At 37.6% G+C, this 22,042-nt stretch overlaps 1 protein-coding gene across 1 annotated transcript; it reads left to right on the top strand.

Annotated features, from left to right (window-relative positions):
- The first annotated feature begins 323 nt into the window (after nucleotides 1-323).
- LOC122064343 (uracil-DNA glycosylase, mitochondrial) lies at nucleotides 324-19,697 on the top strand. Its single transcript, XM_042628054.1, has 7 exons — nucleotides 324-736; nucleotides 851-1,071; nucleotides 2,509-2,667; nucleotides 4,009-4,039; nucleotides 14,480-14,615; nucleotides 16,213-16,296; nucleotides 19,434-19,697. Exons 1-7 carry the CDS (start codon nucleotides 463-465, stop codon nucleotides 19,498-19,500), a joined length of 972 nt encoding a protein of 323 aa, XP_042483988.1. The 5' UTR covers nucleotides 324-462; the 3' UTR covers nucleotides 19,501-19,697.
- The last annotated feature ends 2,345 nt before the right edge of the window (nucleotides 19,698-22,042 follow it).

The following is a 22,042-nucleotide window of genomic DNA, read 5'->3' on the forward strand; positions in this document are numbered from 1 at the left end:
ACTATTGTGGAAGATGTCATAGATGTTTGGTTTTTTTTTTTATTGTTATTTTTGTTCGTATTAAAAAAAAAGGGGAAAAATGACGCTACCTTATCGCATGCTCAGGAGTGCAAAAAAATGGCTCCACAGTCCACACTATAAAAGACAAAATACCCACTTCTATTGATGCCCCTGAGTACCTCCTCATTAGCCCCATGCTGGTGCATAGCCCCCACGATCAGGTACCATAAGCAGATGATCCAATTTGGCCCTTTTCACATTTCTCCCACTCCTGTTTGGTGATGCCCACATAAATGGGTTCTGGTAGAACCCGGGCAGGAGTCCAGGACTAACAAGTCCCATGGGCCCATTAACTACTTCGACGTGCGAGCCATTTTCCCGCCATTTACTGATGATCAAAAGGGTAGTGTTCCTTCTCTCTCTCTCTCTGCAAACTCACTCTCTCATTCCTTGAGCTTGGCAATGGCTTCTTCCAAACCCTTGACGGAGTTCTTCCAACCCGCCAAGCGGTTGAAGGTCCTTCCATCCTCCGAAACCCTATCTTCCAAATCCATCATTTCCTCTCTCTGCCACACCTCTGCTAGCGACCCTGACAAGACCGACGACGGTTGTCTCCGAAGCAACTCTCCTTCCAGTCTCACCGTCGAGCAGAAAACCAGGATTGAGTTTAACAAATCTCTCGCAAGATGGAAACGCAACCTCAGAATCTGCACCGAGAGAGTCTCCAAGTCCAAAGGTCTTCCCAATTTGTTGGGTTTTCCCCACCCCCTTCCTCTGCGCTTCAATTAATCATTCTTTAAGAAATGTGACGGTATTATGTCTGGATTTCATGTTTTCTGTATTATTTCAGATGATGGAGTGGATTATTTGAAACTGGAGGGTCTCTTGGTTGAGGAGACGTGGTTGGAAGCTCTTCCTGGAGAGCTTGAGAAACCCTATGCGAAGAATCTGTGCAAATTTGTTGAAAGTGAACTGCGTGGAAGTGTTCCAATCTACCCGCCTTCTCATCTAATTTTCAATGCTCTTCATTCGACCCCTTTCGACAGGCTCAAAGTTGTGATCCTTGGCCAGGTTTGCTCTTCTTCCTTAAATTTGGTGTTCATGACTCATAATTAGAACCTGGTTTAAGGGACGGCGCTGGTACTTTATGCTGTTCTTCTGTAATTTGTATTTGTTGGCTTGTGACTATTTGTCTAGTCATCAGTGGGGATATAATGGCAAAGTCAATGTAATAGACTGCAAATTTTTTGTTCCAAGAAGTTCTTTGTAAGCATATATTGTTTCTTCCCTGCTTCTACTGTCAATTGCCTGAAGCTTTGGCAGGTTACTTTCATTTAGATATTTTAACTGGATTTTTTGCCTTCATTTGCAACCTTCTAGACCATGAAATCAAGGGTAAAAATGTTGGGTGACGAAAGAAAAATTCACCAGTCTTTCTGATGCTAATCAGTTTTCATTAAAAATACATAGAATCAAGATGGCATATCAATTTGCATTTCTGAATGAATGTAGCTGATGCCGATTCTAATAATGTGGGATTAGCCAGCCCGAACTTCACAGCTAATTTAGTCTTAGGTCAAATTTTCGATTAGTAATAGAGAAAATGATAAATAATATGACCTAATATAATACTTATGGACTTGTACTATATATGATGATAAGAATTATATACTTTTAAATATACTTTGCGAGCCCTCTATGTATTTCATTATGACAAACTTAGTCTGAGTCTAGGCTAAGGTATTTATGAACAGAACCTTAACTTCACTTCGGACTAATAAATATGAAAAATAGAGCCTAGCCTGTTGAAACTTTGTCTTGGGCATGCCGAAGTTCAGGTTAGATTCTGTCAGACTGTGCAGCTGGACAAGCCCAGTTTGCAGTACTGCACTTAACTGGGTTTTTAAGCTTTTAGTAACTCTACTTTCATGATGAACTGCAACAATATCCTGCTAATTATTTAGCAGAAGGGCCAATATTCGTCTGCTTGTGGTTTTTGATTTGTTTCTGCTCAACAAAAACATATCTCAACTTTTATGTGTTTGCCAGGTGAATTCAGATCCACTATCCTGCTGATTAGAGTCACTTCACTTGCTAAATCGTCAGTTCTCAAATGACTTGTATCTACCTGAAGTTGCATCTTTTTTTGGTTTTCTCATTGTCTAGAATCTTACTGCTAGATTGGCTTCTATGAAGATTACAAAACCATGTCTGTTGGTTGAATTTACCCTATCTTTTCTCCTATAATGTGTCTGGGCCAGATCACATAAGTGGGTTTCCCACAAATTTTTAAGCTTTGGTAGTTCACTTGGATTGCATAACAAATATCATGCTTGGTACAGTCACTTTAAGGAGTTGGGTCTATTTCAGATTTTGGTTTTAACTTTCTATGTCCAGAACAAAAGAAGATTGATGGTGACATGAGACTGAAAGATAATTGATTCATGCTAGTAATTTTTTGTACCATTTGAAGAAATGCTGACATTTTTTTGGATATAATTTTTCCAGGATCCTTATCATGGACCTGGTCAAGCAATGGGCCTTGCTTTCTCAGTGCCAGAGGGAGTCAAGGCCCCTTCTAGTCTGGTTAATATATTCAAGGATCTTCAACAAGATCTGGGCTGTTCTATTCCGTCTCATGGGAATTTAGAACGATGGGCAATACAGGTAAAGTTTGTATGTTTACAGGTTTTCTGCTTTCTACATTCATATTATGTGTTTGTTTCTTAAAGAAAGACTACAGGTGATTTTTTTTCTGGCAGTGGCCAAGAGAAGCTTATGTACCACCAATTATAATGAAGAAAATAAAACTAACTAAATATATTAGGATCTTATTTTGTCTTATCTTTAATATCTTTTAGTTAAGAAATTGTTGTCAGGCAGGACTCTTTCTATTAAGTCCACCTGTTATTTAGTTAGTTTCTTTTTTTCGGTTTTAAAGAGATATCAAGTTAGATTCTACTAGTTAGCTAAGTATATTTCATTTTCTTTACAACTTGCTGCACAAGTCCCTCTTTATTTCATGTGTGGGACTTCTTATTTAGTTTGTTTCTTGGTTGTTTTATTTCACAGCACATTATAAAGTTGTAAGGAGTCATAGACTCATAGAGCTCACCCACGATTTGAGGTGATTAATGAAGCTTTGGTTTTTATGCCAAGTTGCTTTGTGATGCAGTTGAGTGAGGTCTACCTTAGGTTAGTGAGAGACTGACCAACGTCATAGGTGAGAGGCCTTGGTCAGATTTCCCACTTCCTTCTTCCCCTCCCCCCCCCCCTGCCGGCCTCTTCCCTAGTTTTCCCTTAGTTTCTAATTTTGTTTTACTGCAACTGAGAGTCATTGGGAGATACCAAGATCTTCTGTGAGGGTATTTACAGTGCTGTTACAGCCCTGTGCATGTTCCATCAATTCCCTTCAATGCACTGAAGATTGGAAGGGAGGATCATACCTGTGGCACTTCTGTTTTGGATTTTCTTGGCAGCAACTTTCAATGGTGATTTCCCTTTTACATCCAACCATTATCCTTGCTGTCAAGGTTAGTTACTGTCCTTCTATAACTGTTACAAGGGAACTCTGGCTGTTTCCTAGTTCTATTGATCCTATCTTATGGGTTAGGGTTTTAGCTTGCTATCTATTGACCTTAGTCCCACATTAATCTCCACCCGAAGACATTCATCAGATAATAGAAAATGAATCACCCAACACAATAAGGTCCAGCCACTGGTGTGCTTCATAGATAGATAGCCAGCGGAATAATCATTGATCTCTGCTGAATTAGACTGAGCTACCCTTGGCCCAGAAAACAGCATTACTATATTCTTCTCTATTTATATTTTAAACTGCCTACTTAATTGCTTTCTTTATTTGTAAAGATTATCTTTGTTCTTAAATCCTTGCACTAATCAATCTAATATCTAACTTAATGTTTTCCCTATAAAAATACTGGAACAAACTTGATATGCTTCTTATACTGTAAAGAAACTTCCTTACACAATACTTTTCTATTGCAGGGTGTTTTATTACTCAACACTGTACTCACTGGTGAGAAACTTCTTTGACCCAAGTGCCCCCCCCCCCATAGTAAAAAGGTGGCTTGTGAATTAATTTGCATTTTTAGCTATTACTTTTATTTATCTGTCCATGCTATGAACTCGTGTTCATTCAATAGGGAAAAAAAAAGAACTCTTGTTCATTCAAAGTCAAGATACTCCTTGATAATGTCCCATTTTATTCATGACAAACTTTCCGTTTGTGACCCTGAGGACTGTGGTTTTGTTTTATGTATTATATTTCTCCATTTTCCCCTGTTTTCTCTTTGTGTTCCCTTTCATTCATTCCCCGAGGCTTTTTTTTTTTTTGCAGTTGCAATCAAGATGTCGAGTATTGGTATCATTCAGCATATCAGGAGGGTGGGTTTAAGAGATGTATTGGAAATACATTAAGGGATGCAAGATACACTAAAGATACTTATGGAAATGCTTAAGAAATGTATGGATATGCTTTTGATACATGTAAAATATTGTTTTAAACCATAATACACCTTAAATATGTAGTGATTTGGCCCAACCATAGGATGTTAGGTGGCCAGACCCATATTCCTATCTCAAACCTTGAGGGAGTTTTGTGGGTCCCTTGCATCGATCGGATCTCAGCTGTTTATTGCACAAAGAGGGCGGTTGTATAGTATTAGCATTTCTTAGCGTGACAAGGAGTAGCCTGTAATCACTGCTATAGTAGAGGTTGGTGCGGTTTCTTGTCGTTGTCGAAAATAATGTAACTCATGATGATTGAGATGCCATTCTAGCAGAGAGAGTATAGTCTGTAATCTTGATGATTGGGGCCAAAGTGAGCTTCTTTCCTCTGCTGAATTCTACTGTTGAAGAATTCTCTAAAGATTTTGCAGTGGTAATGCAGCCCTTGAAACTCTAATCTTCAAATTAGAAATTGGGGTCACTTAAGATGCTAACAGACCAGGACTGAGGTGTTTATAAAGAAACTTGGGATAGAATATGTATAGGTCCCAGACTTAACAGTGGAAGATAAAGGGCAAAGGATGAGATGCTGGGACTCATAACAGAGAACAGACCAGAGATCAACAGGTAGCAATAGGAAAAACCCAAATAGCAGGTTAGAACAAGAATATTAGAGAGAGCATAACAGTGAACAGATTTGTAGTTGAGTACCTTAATAGCATAATTTAAGAAAATGAGATTGACCTGCAACAGTGTAGATTTGCTACTGAATTCTCTGTCAACAGTACCTGCGGTAGTAGCAAAAGAGAGTAAACTAGGTTTGCCTGGAAGAATAGGAAGGTGGAAAAAGGAAGGTCGATGGAAGAGAGATAGGATAAAAAGAAAGAGAAATCAGGATTAAGGAAGCAGCAAGGTGCTGCAGAGTTGAAAAAAAAGTTAGATCAAGGAGGGAGATAGAAAAGAGAGGAGAGAGGAAGAGGTACCCCACACAAAATTAAACTCTTGCAAATCAGTTTCTGTTCCATTCATTCAATCAATAGGGGTGATTAAAATTACTTACAGAACTCCTAAACAAGAAAATAGAAACCGGAACAAAACTCTTGCGCACTAAACTGCATGTTCTACAATTAGAAACTACTATTAACTACTGAATTAGCTTTGCTATGAACCCAATTTGGGCCCCATGACACTCATCGTGTGATAGAGTAACAGCTATTGCTTTTAAAAAACTATGAGTACAAAATTTTCCCCCTCCCCCCTCCCCCAATCTAAAGATTCCCTAAAAGAACATAGCTACCAGCATTGGACCTTATATGGATCCAAAACTGAGCCCATCAATTTGTACTTCAGATTGGGTTTCTTGGGCTTTGGTTTCCAAAGTCAATCAAATCTGATTATCCCATTTCTCTACGCATTGCTTTGTAACATTTAGGTATTCTTTGGAATGTTTCAGCAACTTTTGTATTAGTTGGGTCTCGGTGAACTCATAATTCTCATTAAGTCTATAACCATCAATGAACTTGTAATGTTTCTTCTTTTCAGCGCCAATATGGGTACTTGCAACCATAATAATCTCTCTAAAACCAAATTAAATGGTGTTTAGCACAACGATTTAATACAGTTCAATATATTTTATTTTATTTTAAAATTTGTGCCAGCCTATGTAAGGATGAAAATGTCTGCCCAAATGCAGTATGAACTGGGGTCAACCTCCAGTCCATAAATGTGATCGCTCCAACATGAACTTGGGTTGGGCAGTGATGTTTGGACCTTGGATGACCAATTCCTATTCATAGATTAATTTATAACTAGGAACTCCACTAGTGTTTGCTGCCAGTCCCAAGCCCGGATAAAGGAGGAGGGTTGGCGCATCAAGTTAGCAGCCGGCACTAGAAAAAAACCCTAACCCTTTTACATGAATTAATTCTACATCCTATTATAAGCTTTATGCTAGGGCATTACCTGCCAGAATAAGGGATGCGCTACACTATGACAATATGACACAAGTGTAGTGTAAAGTGAGCAAGGGTTAGCTAGGGTGTCCCCTCAAAGGGATGCGCTGCGTCAGCCCTCGGATGCGGTGACAAGTAGGCAAGGGTTCTCCCACCGTGGACGAGTGCAGGTAAAGAAGCTAGCACAAAAGCGTAGGATTAGATTAGCATCTTGGAACATTGGATATTTTTTTTTGGATGGATAAATAAATGTATTAAAGAAAGGGGGAGGGAAATTACAACCCCGAAAGGGTAACAAGAGCTCACATGGGCCAAAAGACGAGCTAGGAAGCCCATTCAACTCAAAGGACTGCAACCAAGGCCCAAAGGGTTTCAAGTCTCACATGTCTAATACATCACAAAACCCCACATGGGCTAAAAACAAAGCAAGGAAACCCATCAAAGGCAACCAAGTCAAAACCAGTTAGGGTTTGAGAAACCCTAACAAACATCTCTTCTCTTCATCTATCCATCTGCCAAGGGAGCATCACCGATGAGAGGGCTGCTGCTTTGGAGGGCGCTGGCCTTGCGGAGGGCCATGACCAAGCTTGCAGCTGACCTCGCGGAGGTGATAGCCATGACTGAGCACCGACCTTGCAGAGGGCATAATGTAGGAGTAGATTACAAGAAACTAACCCTCACAATTTATAAACCCCACACAAGACAAATAGGGCCAGGAAACAAGGGAATAAGACCATCATATAAGCCCCCAAGGATACAATAACAATGCAGGAGCAAAACTAGCCCAAAACCCAACCCGATAGGAGAGAGAATGGCTTGTAATATGGCTGGAGAGAGAGAGGTGCGGCCAGATCTGTAGTACTTCAATTGAGCTGCACTCTTGGGCGTAGGTAGCCCCTAGGGAGTGTACAAAAACCTAAAAAATTAAGACACTTTTGACGGACGGTTGATGAGATATTTACCTTCTTGATTTTCAGACCTAGGCGAGAGAATCTGAAGATTTCTGCAAGAACAACAACTGGGTGATCTGAATAGCTTCAAGAAGAGGATTGAGTAATCCTATCGTGCCTTTCTAAACAACCCTTAACAGTAGCTCCTTGATCAGATTCATAATAGAGGAGAAGAGAGAGATCGCATAAAGAAAGGGGGGAGAAGAAGGATCACACAGCCCTAAAACCTCTCAAACATTCAAACTCAATTCATCTTTTTTCAAATTTGTCCTAAACATTGAGTTTATGCAAGTATTTAAAAGAAAATAATAAGACTCCTACTTAGACTCTAAAACAAGAAAATAATAAGACTCCTACTTAGACTCTAAAACTGAAACGAAAACCCTGCTTCTCTTACGTATCATATCCTAAAATAAATATGATAAAGTAAAAGACATATTAAGAAATTAAACTACAACCAGCCCACTTTAATTAAGCTAATGAATTAAATCTAGTTTTCCTACTTTCTACCCATATTTTAGGCTCATTAAAGTAGCCTATTACAAAGAAAACCCATGTGAACAAAAGCCCAACACATACATAACCCAACCCAAGCTTATTTGCAATAAAATAAGCCCATTAATTGACTTGTCTACATCAACTTCTCTAATGTTGAGAAAAACTCATCCACGAGTTTTGTAGAATGGGAGAATCAACACCAATCGATCAATATCCATATTTGCCTGTATAAAGTCACCATCAAAACCATAATCGAATGTTATGAAGTCCACGACGCGAAGTTCATTGGTGAAGTAGTGACTCGGAAAAATAAAATCTATCGGTTCACTGAAGAGTTCAACCAATTTAAATTTTTTCACAAGTTGATCTTTAACTTCCAACGATGTCATCTCATCTTCTACCACTGGTGATTCATCTTCTGGTTTGTCTATCTATTGTTCAATGGCTGAGATCGCATAGTTGAAGGTAGAGTGTACTATGGCTTGGAAGTCCATGCAATGTCGTTGAGTCCATAGTTGTCACAACACCAAGGAGAACTAAGGCGGTGGAGGGTTGTGTAAGCGCTTAGGCGAGAAGGCTGGCGCCTTAAGGCGAACAAGTGTTATTTTTTATTTTTCCTATTTTCTAACATTATTTAGTAAGCTATACATACCTTGTATCATAAAAAAATCAAGATTAAGCAACATGAAGTCATTAAAAATCAACATTTAGTCATATTAAATCATAAAAATTTAACATTAAGTCATTAAGTTATAAAAAAATCAAAATTTAGAGAAATGCTTTTGTTCTATAATAAGTTTGACTGGTCAAATGATTTTATTTTTATGAGACTCTTTGTATTAGTTATAATATAAAACCAGTTTTCCAATAAGTCTAAGATTACTTGAATCTGAGTTGTAATGACAAAATTATGCTCCAGTCAAACTTATTTTTAAGTGCGTGAATGTTGTTAAAATCGCCTGAATGAAAATAATTTTATGGATATCAAAACAAAAGATTATTTTACCGGAATTTTGGTTTTTAGCAATGTTTTAACATGATAGAATTTATAAAATTTTCATAATTGAGAAAAACCCCAGCATTTAAAATTTGAAAATAGCCCCTATAACCAAAATCCAGTTTTTGTTCTTAAACTGGGGGGTTGACTTTTTATCCTTTTAAAATTTGATTTTTAAACTATTTTTATTGGATTCAAATAGGGGTTATTTGTTTATTTATGAATAATATCTTAAGTAAATGAATTTACTTAAATGATATTTGACATAAATAAGTGTCAAAACACAAGGCGGTATGCAATGCAACAAGGCATCTGTCGTCTAGGCCCCAAGCAAACCGCCTGGACGCCTAGTCATCGCCTAGGCGACGCCTTGACAACTATGGTTGAGTTTGATCAAACTTCTCTGATATCAATTGCATTTGTTGACAGATATCTTGCATTTGTTGACGGATATCCAATAAAAGGTCTAGATCCATAGTGGGAGAGAAAGGGAGTCACGTGGGAGAGAAAGGGAGTCGCGTAAGAGAGCGAGGGAGAGAAAGAGCTATTGTGGGAGGTGGAAGGATGGAGTTGTGTTTCAGTAGGGGATCCTTCGGCTTTGATACTACTTAATGTAGGAGTAGATTACAAGAAACTAACCCCCACAATTTATAAATCCCAAACAAGACAACTAAGGTCAGGAAACAAGGGAATAAGACCATCAAATAAGCCCCCAAGGATACAATAGCAATACAGGAACAAAACCAGCCCAAAACCCAACCCAATAGGAGAGAGAAAGGCCTGCAATATGGTTGGAGAGGGAGATGTGCGGCCAGATCTGTAAGACTCCAATTGAGCTGTACTCTTGGGCGTAGGTAGCCCCTAGGGAGTGTACAAAAACCTAAAAAATTAAGAGACTTTTGATGGACGGTTGATGAGATATTTACCTTCTTGTTTTTAAAACCTAGGAGAGAGAATCTAAAGATTTCTGCAAGAACAACAACTGGGTGATCTGAACAGCTTCAAGAAGAGGATTGAGTAATCCTATCGTGCCTTCCTAAACAACTCTTAACAGTAGCTCCTTGTTCAGATTCATAATAGAGGAGAAGAGAGAGATCGCATAAAGAAAGGGGGGAGAAGAAGAATCACACAACCCTCAGGCTCTCAAACATTCAAACTCGATTCATCTTTTTTCAAATCTGTCCTAAACATTGAATTTATGCAAGTATTTGAAAGAAAATAATAGGACTCCTACTTAGACTCTAAAACAAGAAAATAATAAGACTCCTACTTAGACTCTAAAACTGAGACGAAAACCCTACTTCTCTTACATATCCTATCCCAAAATAAATATGATAAAGTAAAAGACATATTAATAAATTAAACTGCTACCAGCCCACTCTAACTAAGCTAATGAATTAAATCTCGTTTTTTTACTTTCTACCTATATTTTAGGCCTATTAAAATAGCCCATTACAAAGAAAATCCATGTGAACAAAGGCCTAACGCATACATAACCCAACCCAAGGCTTATTTGCAATAAAATAAGCTTGTAAACTGACTTATCTACATCAGGGCAAGAACGAAGCGACCACCGGATGAACATAGCTGGCAGTTAGATGACTGCCTGCCATGTAGTTGGCAGTAAAACAGTAGAAGCCGAGTGAGCCAGGCAGAGGGTGGCTAGTTAAGCAGGGCTAGCAGTGAACAATTGCAGACCAAGCGGGCTGGCAGGAGATTAAGTGGCTGCGGAACAGACTGACAAAGCAAAATGGCAACTGCAGCTAGAGCAGGCAAACGAAATCGGAGGTGATGAGGTAGTTGGCTGAGCGGTAATCCAAATGAGCATAAGATCTAGCAGGGATGGTGACCTACTGGGTAGGCGGCTAAGAGGAGGTAGTTGGCCGAGCGGGAATCCAAGCGAGCATAAGATTTAACAGGGATGGTGATCTACAGGGCAGGCAGCCAAGAGGAGGCAATTGGCCTAGCGGGAATCCAAACAAGCATAAGATCTAGCACCTACAGGGTTGGTGGCTAAGACGTAACTTCAACCGAGAAGAAGCTCCAATAAGGGATGAAGAGAGAGAGAGAGAGAGAGAAATGAGGATGGGATTTTAATTTTTATATTTTTCTGTGGCTTATGATCTATCTATTTTAAATACTTACTTTTAAAATAGAAGAACTTTTAATTACCTTCAAAAGTGGGCATCATAGTAGCCAAATAGATTTCTTCCTAACTAGAAGGTTTGATAGATTATGTAAGGATTGTAAGGTTATATTGCGGGAGAGCCTAACCACACAACATAGGTTATTAGTCATGGATATGTGCCTTTCTATTCAAAATCGTAAGAAAGGTGAACTTATTTGCCATATGACGAAGTGGTGGAGCTTAAAAGAAGATACTTTGAAATCATTTACTGATAAAGTGGTCAAACAATGAAAATGGGACTTTGAGAGAGACACTAATACGATGTGGAACGATATGACCACTTGTGTTAAAAAGGTTACTAAAGATGTCCTAGGTAAATCAAAAGGAAATTGTCATTTCTCTAGGGAGACTTGGTGGTGGGATAATGAGGTTCAAGGAACCATTAAGACTAAGAAAGCTAGTTTTAACACATGGCAAAGGATTAAGGATGCAGAGGGTCTACGAAGTTATAAATTTGTTAGAAGTGAAGCTAAGAGGATTGTGTGAAAGATAGGTTGGAGAGGTTGGAGAAAGATGAGTATCTTTATAATAATCTGAGCACAAAGGAAGGGGAAAAAACTATTTATAAGATAACTAAAACGAGAGAAAGGAAGAGTAGAGATTTCGACCATGTTATATGTAATAAAAGTGAATATGGTAAAGTACTAATAAGGCATGAGAACTTTAAGAAGAGATGTAAAGTTTATTTCTACTGCCTACTAAATGGAAATACTTCAAGTAATGGTGTCCCAGAAGACTGCATTACCTGCCAAGACACATATCATAGATATATTTAAAAAATTAGGGTGTCTAAAGTAAAAGAAGCTTTAAGGAGGATGAAAGTAGGCAAGTCACAAGGCCCATATGAGGTCCCAATAGAAGTATGAAAGAGCTTAGGAATTTATGGTTTATCTTGGATAACTAAACTGTTTAATAAGATTATGAGCACAAAGAAATGCCAGATGAATGGAGGAGAAGCATTGTGGTTCCTATTTAGAAAAATAAAGATGTTTAGAGGTGCAATAACTATAGAAGCATAAAACTAATGAATCATACTATGAAATTATAGGAGAGGGTTATTGAAACCCACCTGAGAAAAGAATCTACTATTACAGAGAACCAATTTGGTTTTATGCCAAGATGATCCACGATAAAAGCTATTTACTTAGGAGACTTATGGAAATATTTAGAGATTATAAGAAGGATCTCCGTATGGTCTTTATTGACTTAGAAAAAGCTTATGACAGAGTCCATAGATAGTTAATCTGACTAGTACTAGAGAAGTGTTCCAAGCAAATATGTGGACATAATCAAATATATGTATGATGGTGTGATGATTAGTATAAGAATTGTAGAGGATCAAGATAGTGAATTCTCAGTTACAATATAGTTACATCAAGGATCAACTTTGAGCCCCTATTTGTTTGCACTTATCATAGATGAATTAACCAGAGACATTCAAGATGAGATTTCTTGGTGTATTCTTTTTGTTGATGATATTATTTTGGTGGGTGAGACAAAAGCAGAGATTAACGCCAAGTTGGAGTTATGGTGATCAACCTTGGAATCAAAAGATTGTAAGATAAGTAGAACGAAGTCGGAGTATATGCGGTGTAACTTTAGTTACATGAGGACGGGTAATGAAATGGTGAAAATTGATGAGAGGTAGGTTCCCCAAAGTGGTTATTTTAGGTATTTGGGCTCACTAATAAATATAGAAGGTGATATTAAGGATGATGTTTGACAAAGAATTACAATAAAAAGGATGAAGTGGAGAGGTGCATCCAGGGTGTTGTGTGATTGACATATTCCTTCAAAACTTAAAGGGAAATTTTATAAGATAGTCATATGACCAGCTATGATGTTTGGTGTGAAAAGTTGAGCAGTTAAGAAGCATCATGTAGATAAATCCAGTGTGGTGGAGATGAGGATGTTGAGATGGATAAGTGGTAAAACTAGGAAGGATAAAGTAAGGCATGATCGTATTAGAGCTGGTTTAGGAGTAGCTCTGATACATGATACACTTTGAGAAATTCGTTTGAGGTGGCATGGTCATGTTCAACGGAGGCCTTTTGATGCTCTAGTACGAAAGAGTGATTTGATTCAGATTGAAGGATCTAAAAGAGCTAGGAGAAGACCTAAAATGACCTTTAGAGAAGTGGTGAGGAAAGACGTGCAATACTTAGGCCTATTATCAAGTATGATGTCAAATAGAGCTGATTGGAGGGTAAGTATCTATGTAGCCAACCCAATTTAGTATGGATAAGGCTGAGTTGTTATAGATTATTTATAACTAGGAGCCTTTTGATTGGTGCAATTGTTAAAAATCTTGGGCTGCCAGCATGAAGCAACGAGTTCGTCTGATGAGAGCTACTTGGTGCAAAAATCCAAAGGTTAGGTCCAACTCCAGTCCGCCTCTTCTGGGACTATATGAAAACAGGACCTGTACCAGTTTACAGCCCTTTTATCGGGTTACATCTCTACTTTTGTAACAGTACGTCATAAAATTTGTGGTTTAACTTGTGTATAAATGTGGTCATATAGTATAGATGTTAGAAATGACTTTTGGCTGGTATATAAACAGTGTTATCTGCATCCCTTTTGGTTTGATTTATGCAGGAGATAGCTCAAACCCAAGCTTTCCGGCTCAAACCCAAGCTTTCCGACTCAAACATGAACCCTCCTTGGGGAGAATTTTACTTGGATTGGTCATGCTTTCTGCTGTCTCAAACCTAAGATTGGGCTTGGGTTGGTTCTACAGATAGGATTGGGTTTGGTTTGGCACCTTAGTTTGCCAACTCACCCAGTTTCCAAACCCAATATTTGGTTCCAGAGACATTGACCTCACTATGTCTAGAACATTGATGCGCCCATTAAGTTGATTGATGCTAAGTATGCAATAACTTTAAAATTATGCAAATGGTACATGAAAAACAGTTGACGACAAGAGGTGTCTGGTAATCAAGTTTTATTTATTTACTTATTTATTTATTTACTTTATTTAAATAAAATTGGCCACAAATCTCCTGCATGGGAATACCACTTGCTGTCAGAAATGGCTGGATTTCCCTTCAGTGTTATTTTTCAGGAAATGTCTGCGTAGTTTTTGGTAGAGTGATTGGTGGAAACAAACCCTACCACATGACTTTATTTGCTGCATCATGAAGAAGTTTAAAAATATTTTATTTGATATTATTTTCAGGAAATTAGTCAACAATATGATCCCTTGTATTCCCATGAATTCTCAGATTCAACCATTTTAGTATTTTGGATTTACAACTTCCTTTATATTCATTTCCACATGTCTCATTATTATGATGTATTTGCAGAGATAGCCATTGTTTTGCTTGTCATAACAGAATTCTCAATATATTTTCTGCATAATTGAGGCTTTCTATACTTATTTCTTTTCTAATTGATGATCTCCCCGGACTGTTTATTTTAGTGAGGCATCATGATGCTAATTCTCATGCAAAGAAGGGGTGGGAATCATTTACTGATGCTGTTATCTGTGCAATCTCTCAAAAGAAAAGTGGAGTTGTATTTCTTCTTTGGGGGAACTCTGCTCAGAAGAAATCCAGGTAAGTACCATATGGATAGTTTGTAGGGTTCTTCAAATATGTGAAATTAATTTATAAAAACGAGGAAAATTAGGAAGTATTATGATTGAATCTTTAAAAAAAATCGTAAAAATTTTTTTTCATGACAGTTTCTTTAAGGAATTCTTAGGATTTTGTATTTTAACACCTGGAGTGTTCTAGTGGGCAGAAGAATTTCTCTGTTATCCCCTAAGTATTACTTGGAGCAAGATCCTGGCACACTTAATGGAGGTCCTGGTTCCACCTATGAGATGTAATGGGACAATGGCATATTTGATCGACATGCAGTGATTATATTACTAATGCTCATCCTTTCACTGTTTTTTCTTATTGCCAGTGTTTAGTTGTATGAGGGTTGATGCCATATAATTGGCTCTTCCTACCATAGTTTGAAATCTTGGTTGAAATTGCTGAAATTTTGTGAAATATTTCAGTTTGACAAAGGTCGAAAGGAAATTGGGTGAAACTCAGTAGGAATGCAAAAATTTCAACCGAATTTTTTAGCTGAAATTGGGTGCTGCTCGGTAGCAATTCAAGGTTTCGACCGAAATTTTGGTGTCGACTTGGTTTCGGTACAAAACAGTACATATAAAATCCTTTTTTCATTTGAAATCATGAGTTTTGAGTGGTTTCTCCTGTTAGAGAGTAAAAACTCCAAAAGACCCAGATTTGGGTATTTTTGGACAAATCACTTGCATTTCTTAGTGGAACAAAGTGTTGGCGACAACTACTACACATCTACAGTGACGATTTGTCTCATTTGAGCAAGAGTTGTGTAAGATTCAAACTAAGAGGTATACCCTTTTCCCCCAAAGGTTTCTAGCCTCCTCAGAATTCTATATGGAAATGACATAAAGTCGGATGGATGGCTTCGTAGGGGTGTTTCAACCTTGGTTGTACACTTGTACTTGTACTCGTGACACAATTGTGTAATAGTGAATGGTTTTTCTTCATTCCTAAAGCATATTTTAGTTGTTTTACTGAATTGTGTATTCTAGTACTAATTATTTGTAGAATAGGCTATATGTGAGAAAGTTTACAGTAAGGTACGGCTTACATTACCAACCTAGTGTACGAAACCAAACTACCATTTTGGGTGTGTTTCTTTACAATCTAAAGGTTTCAATTTGTTTAGAAATGCTTAATTAAGGTTTTCCTGAAATTTAGGGCCACAATATGGCTGCTTGACAACCAAAATGGCCAAACAAAATGGCCAGCTGATGAAACATGCAGAGTTTTGGTCGAATTCTGGTTGAAATTCGAAATATTTCGGTTTCAACCAGGGTTGAAAGAGAGATCTCGAACCTTGCTCCCCGCATGTCCTCCAGCCTATTGCAGCTCACTGGGTGCAGTGGTTCCTCCAGTGCTGCTAATCTGGCTTGACTGCTTGTATTTCTTTGACTAGAATTTTTGGGTTGGGTTCTTCTTCCTTTCTCACTCCAGTTAATGATATATAAATAAATAAGTTAGATATAACCAATTAGTTAGATTTTGTGCCTGTGTTTGTCTGTTTTTATAAAGTATATGTCCTGTTTTAGCCGATTTTTGATACTTACAAGCAAGGAAGCACCTTATGCAGATTGATTGATGAGTCAAAGCACCACATTCTCAGAGCTGCTCATCCTTCTGGTTTATCCGCAAACAGAGGTTTCTTTGGGTGCAGGTCAGTTTCATTAATGATAACATAAATAATTTGTGAATGGAATTTTGATAGTGAACATTTTGTTTTAGAGATAAATGAGCTTCATCATGCTATGCTTTCAATTTGTCCTACATATCCTGCATAATATACAAACTTAGAAAGATCATTTCCACCATTAGATGCTACCAATGAGATTTCATTAGTGACATTTCTCTAGTTAGCTGATCTGAACCTCTATGTCTTTATCATTGTGATGAGCTACTTAAAAATGAGTTGGCAAGAGTCCAATATTGGAGCTTAGTTATGTAGGATAAGTGTGGACATGTCTTTGTGTGGAAATTCCATCAAATAGTGGGTCCTAGCTCATCGGTCTTTCATAAGCTTTTCTATTTGGATGGTTTATCAATGTTGGATATGCAGCAAATGTTGACAATTCCATCCTTGACGCTTACACCTTCCCTTTCTTCTTTGTCCTTATTTTTTGCACAATAAATAAACATTTAACCTACATTATAAACTGTCATTTCCTATAGAAAGCTTTTAGTGGCAAACATAATTTGCCTACTTTTACATTTGCACTTCTATTTTACTAGCTCATCATATCAGACTCCATGACACATGTCAGATTCCAACTGCATCCAAGTCCTTGCAATATAGGTTCCAAGCCATGTTACTTATGCAAAAGTTGGTCTGGTTGGGGACCAGTCTTCCAGTTCTTTTCGTCTTAAAGCGAAGGTCAGCGTTAGGGATGGCATCTGGTTGGTAGGTGCAGGTTTTGGTCAACATGAACTTGACCAAATTGACCCATGGGATAATGGTAGAGCTATGTTTGTAAAGCAGGAAGGTGGGAGAATCATTTCTCCCTGGTTTTTGTTTATCAGCATCTTGGCAAATTCCCAGGGATGATGGGAAGCTAATATGGTATGGTTAATTTATTTGCATGGCCATGTTCCACAATTTTGAGCCATGTGGAGGCTGCTATGGTCAAACTGCCCATTGGATAGGTAGTGCATCTGTTTGACTAGCCACTTTTATACATAGCAACGAAGAGATACTATGTCCTGATGGGGCGGGCACCCTCTACTGATACAACAGTAGAGGAGAACTAGTCCTAAGACATAATCTAGGGCAAACAATTCTACTGATACTTGTGGATATATTTGCTGCTTTTCCACTTATTGTTGCTAACATTATTTTCTCTATTTCATAATGTAACCCTATCACACATTTGACCATTTTATATAAAAGAATTTGCTTTTTGGTGTATTGACATTCGATTGAATTTTAGGTTCAATTTTGAACACTATTTGTAACATTATCTATGCCCACACAATGATTGTGAAAATGTGGACTAGGAGTTCAAAGTAAGAAAATTAGAGAGAAATAGGCCTTTAAACATTCAAAACCTTTAACATGGTAAATCAGTTTTTTCAGTCTGATCCCATATGAATTGTTCATTCATTGCTTGAATCAACCTGAAATCTATTATATTGTACCAAACTGTCTTACTTCCATGTTCCATCCTTGCATGACTGCTTTTCGAGATGAGATGCTTGATATCAGATACATTCGGGTCTTGGTCCTGGAATTTTTCTTCCAAATTGATGATTGGATCACTTTGCCTTATGGTACAAATTCAAGAACTAGTCTGCATTATTCATCTTTTAACTGTAAGCCACTAATGAAGGGATTTTGTCCTTGAATAGCTCTTGCAATTAGCAACTAGGCAATAGATTAGGCATTATTTGTTCATTTGTGGTTTCTGTGCAAGGTCTTATGCATGAATTAGAGCAACACTATAGAGACCATAAGTTCCCTACACCAGGCAGAACCCTCCATTCAGAATCACTGCAACACTAAACGAAGTCTTATCGCTGCACTCTTGTTTAAATAATTCTGTAAGGAGCTGAGTACCAACTTGTAGAAGAGACGTGTGTTATCCATAGCAAATTTCATAGATTAGAATGTGATTCCCTCTAATTGATTACATGGAACTTCCATGGAACTATTTCACATAGATTAACTTTAGGTGTGCAGTAGGGTATCCAATTTATTGTCAGATGAAATGAAGAACTAGTGACGATTAATGACGTAAAATTAAACCTGCACATGGGCCAGTCCAAGACTAGCATTGACTATGCTGGGGTCTCGCTGGGCTGGTCTGGGCCAGTCTGAACTCTGAACTTCATACATCCAATTTAATTGTAAGAAAATTTGTAATTTATTTATTTATTTTTATTGTAGACTATTATGTTGGTGATAATTTATAAAAGTACAATAAAATATAAAAATATGATGACCTATTATGTAACTTAATACTTTGTTTTGTTTTTTTTTGGTACTCAAAAATACACTAAGTTAACATTATATAAATATAACCTACATTTATGTTAATATACAGTGTTTTCCTGGCTCAGCAGGCTAGGTCAAGATCAGCCAAGCCTGGCTTAGACAATCCCAAACTTTACCTTGGGCATTGAAACAAAGTGTAAATGACACGTAATGTCTCTTTGGTTGATAGTTGTTGTATTTCATATACTCTGTTGTAGTTTTACCCCCTCATCCATATGATGCATGTTGGTAACCCTTTCAGGGTTATCAGAGACCACTCAGTGCAGTCTTTGTGCTCTGATAATATTAGAGCCATTGTGCTGACAGTTGGATTCATCTCTTTCCCTTTTCGCTACAATCAGGTTTCATCATTGATGCTCTATTCTTTATTCGATAATTACTTTCCTTGTTCTTTATTCATGACCTTCTCTCTTCATCTCATTTTTTTCTGGTATTAAAGTCTCAAAACCTTGGGCTTGGAAGGCAAATTATTTGCTGGACCAGGCCTGACCGGCTTGGACAGACGTGGTTCAATATGCAGCCCAATGTGAAATGTGATAGACTGGTAGACTTAGAATCTATCTGCGCTCTTTTTTCTTTCATTCCCCCCGGCCCCTTCTTAACAACTTTTGTGTCGAGAAAATATTTGTGTAGAAGTATAGATGGTACTTCCTGAAGCATTATGGAAGTATACCAAAGAAAGTGTCATATCTTATCTGAGGGGTTTTTTGCCCTTTTCTCCATCCCTGCTCCCTGGGTGATATCTTATTTTATGTGTTGTATCATGTGATATCTCTCTTCATTTAATTATGATGATTTGGCTGCAGGCATTTTTCTAAGACAAATCAGATTTTGGAGAAAATGGGTATTCTCCCCATCGATTGGCAACTATAGCTATGCAGGGTGCTGACTCTCATTTTTTTGACTTCTTTTTGTGTACATGTTCATCTAAGTTGTTTTTAGCTCTCCTGGATGATGAAGATTGGTACATTTTCGTATTTACTTGGCTGGTATTTAAACTTGTCTTTATAATATTACTTGAAAACAGAATCTTTCTAACCCTTCATGAATACAATCTGCTGATTTCACCATGTGCGATCATTTACTTGGCCTGAGTTTTGCTTTGTTATCTTGCCATTGCCGAATCATTCCCCCTCACCAATGAAACAAGAAGCACAATTTTTTGATGCCAATGGTTCTCTTGTTTAAATATTCTAGGTACTTGCAATATAAGATTTAATTGTTCTATATCGAAGTTTCTATGGGTTTTGAATTATACTTCCAAGTAACAGGATGTAAGATGAACGACGCTTACAGAATGAAGCAGGTTAGATCTGGTTCCAGCCAAGGCTGTGGATGGACTGGATCCAAATTTATAATGGTATATTCAGATTAGGATTCATTCTCGTGGTTCCATCTGTTAGCCAAGATCAAGGTTGGTTCTGAATCTCACAACTTGGTAATACTCCCCACCCTAAAATAGGAAGAGAAAAAAATTTGCTGGAGCAACATAATGTATTCTTTGTTTCTTTAAGAAAATTCCTAGAGTTTATATAAGAAACCTGAGGGTGGGTAACTGGAGACAATTCTCCCAATCATTGCTACAGAATGTTCAACTGGATTTCTGTTTTATGGTGTTCCTTAGAGGCTGCAACTTGAGAAGATCTAAGTAGGTAAGCTCATGGTCCTCTGCTCACATGTTAGGTGGAATTAGCCAATATAAATAAATATATATATATATATATTTTAGGTAATAAAGCTTTAACTGGGACTACAAAGAGGATGCATTTCAAGACAGACTACAGCGAGGTGCATTCCAATCTAATGGTATACTATAAAATTGTTGTTACAATGGTGATGAATGTGATTCATCTAGGTTCTGAAATTTCACACATGGCCAATCTAAATCATCTCTTATCTATCCAATGGTTAGAATTGTCACATCATCGTACGATTAAGTGGGCTTTCAAGGGATTTGGCTCCTCTCTTTAGTGGTGATCACCCAGGTCTTAACCATAGCTACTTGGACGAATGACACGTGTCTAATCGGTGATCCATGGAGTCAAGGTTCAAAAAGAGAAAGAGACATTGAAAACCATTGGATTACCGCTTGAACATTTGTCGATCATCCAAGGAACTATAGACAAAACCTGAGCGATCACCGCTAAGGAGAAGAGCCCAAGTCTTTTCTCGACTGGATTGTGTTAGGGCAATATTTAAACGAATTAATATGATTTCGATATAAAATTGGTTTCCTTACATGGGCAGATCATATGATTATTGTATTTATTGTACAAGCCACTTGATTGGCAAACCTATGTCGTCTACTAGAACACATGACAAATTATAAAATTAAATATATGTTTTTAAAGGTTGGAATCAAGAATCACTTGTACAAAGGCATTGAGTTGATTCTATTCATATAAAAGTGACTTACTGTTCTTTTTGCAAAAGGATGCTGCTGACCTCCTTGGTTATATGCCTGTTCCTGTTCCTGTTCCTGTTCACTGGCGTAGGCACTGGCATGGTCGCCACACAATCAAGTAGTGTGTTGGTCTTTCCAAATACTTTCCAATGGAATAAAAATTAATAAGTTATTAGGCGTAAAATTGATTTTAAAAGTCGTTTAAAGGTGGGTTTCACTGGAGCGGCAGAAACAGAATCTTTCGTCAAATGATCGTCAAATCAAATCATTTTCAAATACAGAGTTTTTATGATACAATACACCTAATCCTAAAATTTGGTCCAATTCAGAGGTCGTTTGACTTATAATTTTTTGTTTTCCAATGAACCTCCCAAGAGACATTTTGATAAGTTTGCATCTGTTTCTTCCAATCACTTTTAGATTATTCGCAACACAAGACCCCTACGGCTCGAAACAGTCAATTCGTTTTTTTTTTTTTTTTTGTCATCCTCTCAAGGGCCTGTGAGGTACTAGGTGGGTGTCTACTAAGGGTGAAATAAGGCCGGTTGGGTTGGGTTGGGTTTCTTAAAATCCTAACCTAATCTTAAGTCTTCAAAATTCAATCTAACCCAACCCAATCTTGTCGGGTTCATATCAACCCAATCAGACCCTAATTGATCCTGTCAAGGCCGGGTTGGGTTGACTCTAGCTTTTGCAATGATTGGATTAACCATGATTGACTTGTTTTTACCATTCATGTCTTATATATTAAAAAATTATATATAAAAAAAATACCAATAGAAACATTAAATTCTAATATAAAAATTCAGAGTTAAATTTGGAGCCGGTTGGGTTGGGTAAGGATGTGAATTTGAAACCAAAATCGTCTATCGAGATCGAATCGAACCAAAGTTTACATTAAACAACTATTATAATATATATAAATATATATATATATATATATATAAACGAGATAGGTGCAATACCTTACTCCGATCCAGCAAGGAGACTAACACTGAGATGGATGCAATA

This window comes from Macadamia integrifolia, unplaced genomic scaffold, assembly GCF_013358625.1.
Source record: "Macadamia integrifolia cultivar HAES 741 unplaced genomic scaffold, SCU_Mint_v3 scaffold1620, whole genome shotgun sequence".
NCBI classification, from domain to species: domain Eukaryota; kingdom Viridiplantae; phylum Streptophyta; class Magnoliopsida; order Proteales; family Proteaceae; genus Macadamia; species Macadamia integrifolia.

Bases quoted from the DNA above. Each gene is read 5' to 3' on its own strand.
- LOC122064343 (XM_042628054.1), top strand. From the start codon at position 463: ATGGCTTCTTCCAAACCCTTGACGGAGTTCTTCCAACCCGCCAAGCGG. The intron at 14,616-16,212 runs GTAAGTACCATA...CACCTTATGCAG, and splicing joins TCTGCTCAGAAGAAATCCAG to ATTGATTGATGAGTCAAAGC. The intron at 16,297-19,433 runs GTCAGTTTCATT...ATTTGGCTGCAG, and splicing joins AGAGGTTTCTTTGGGTGCAG to GCATTTTTCTAAGACAAATC.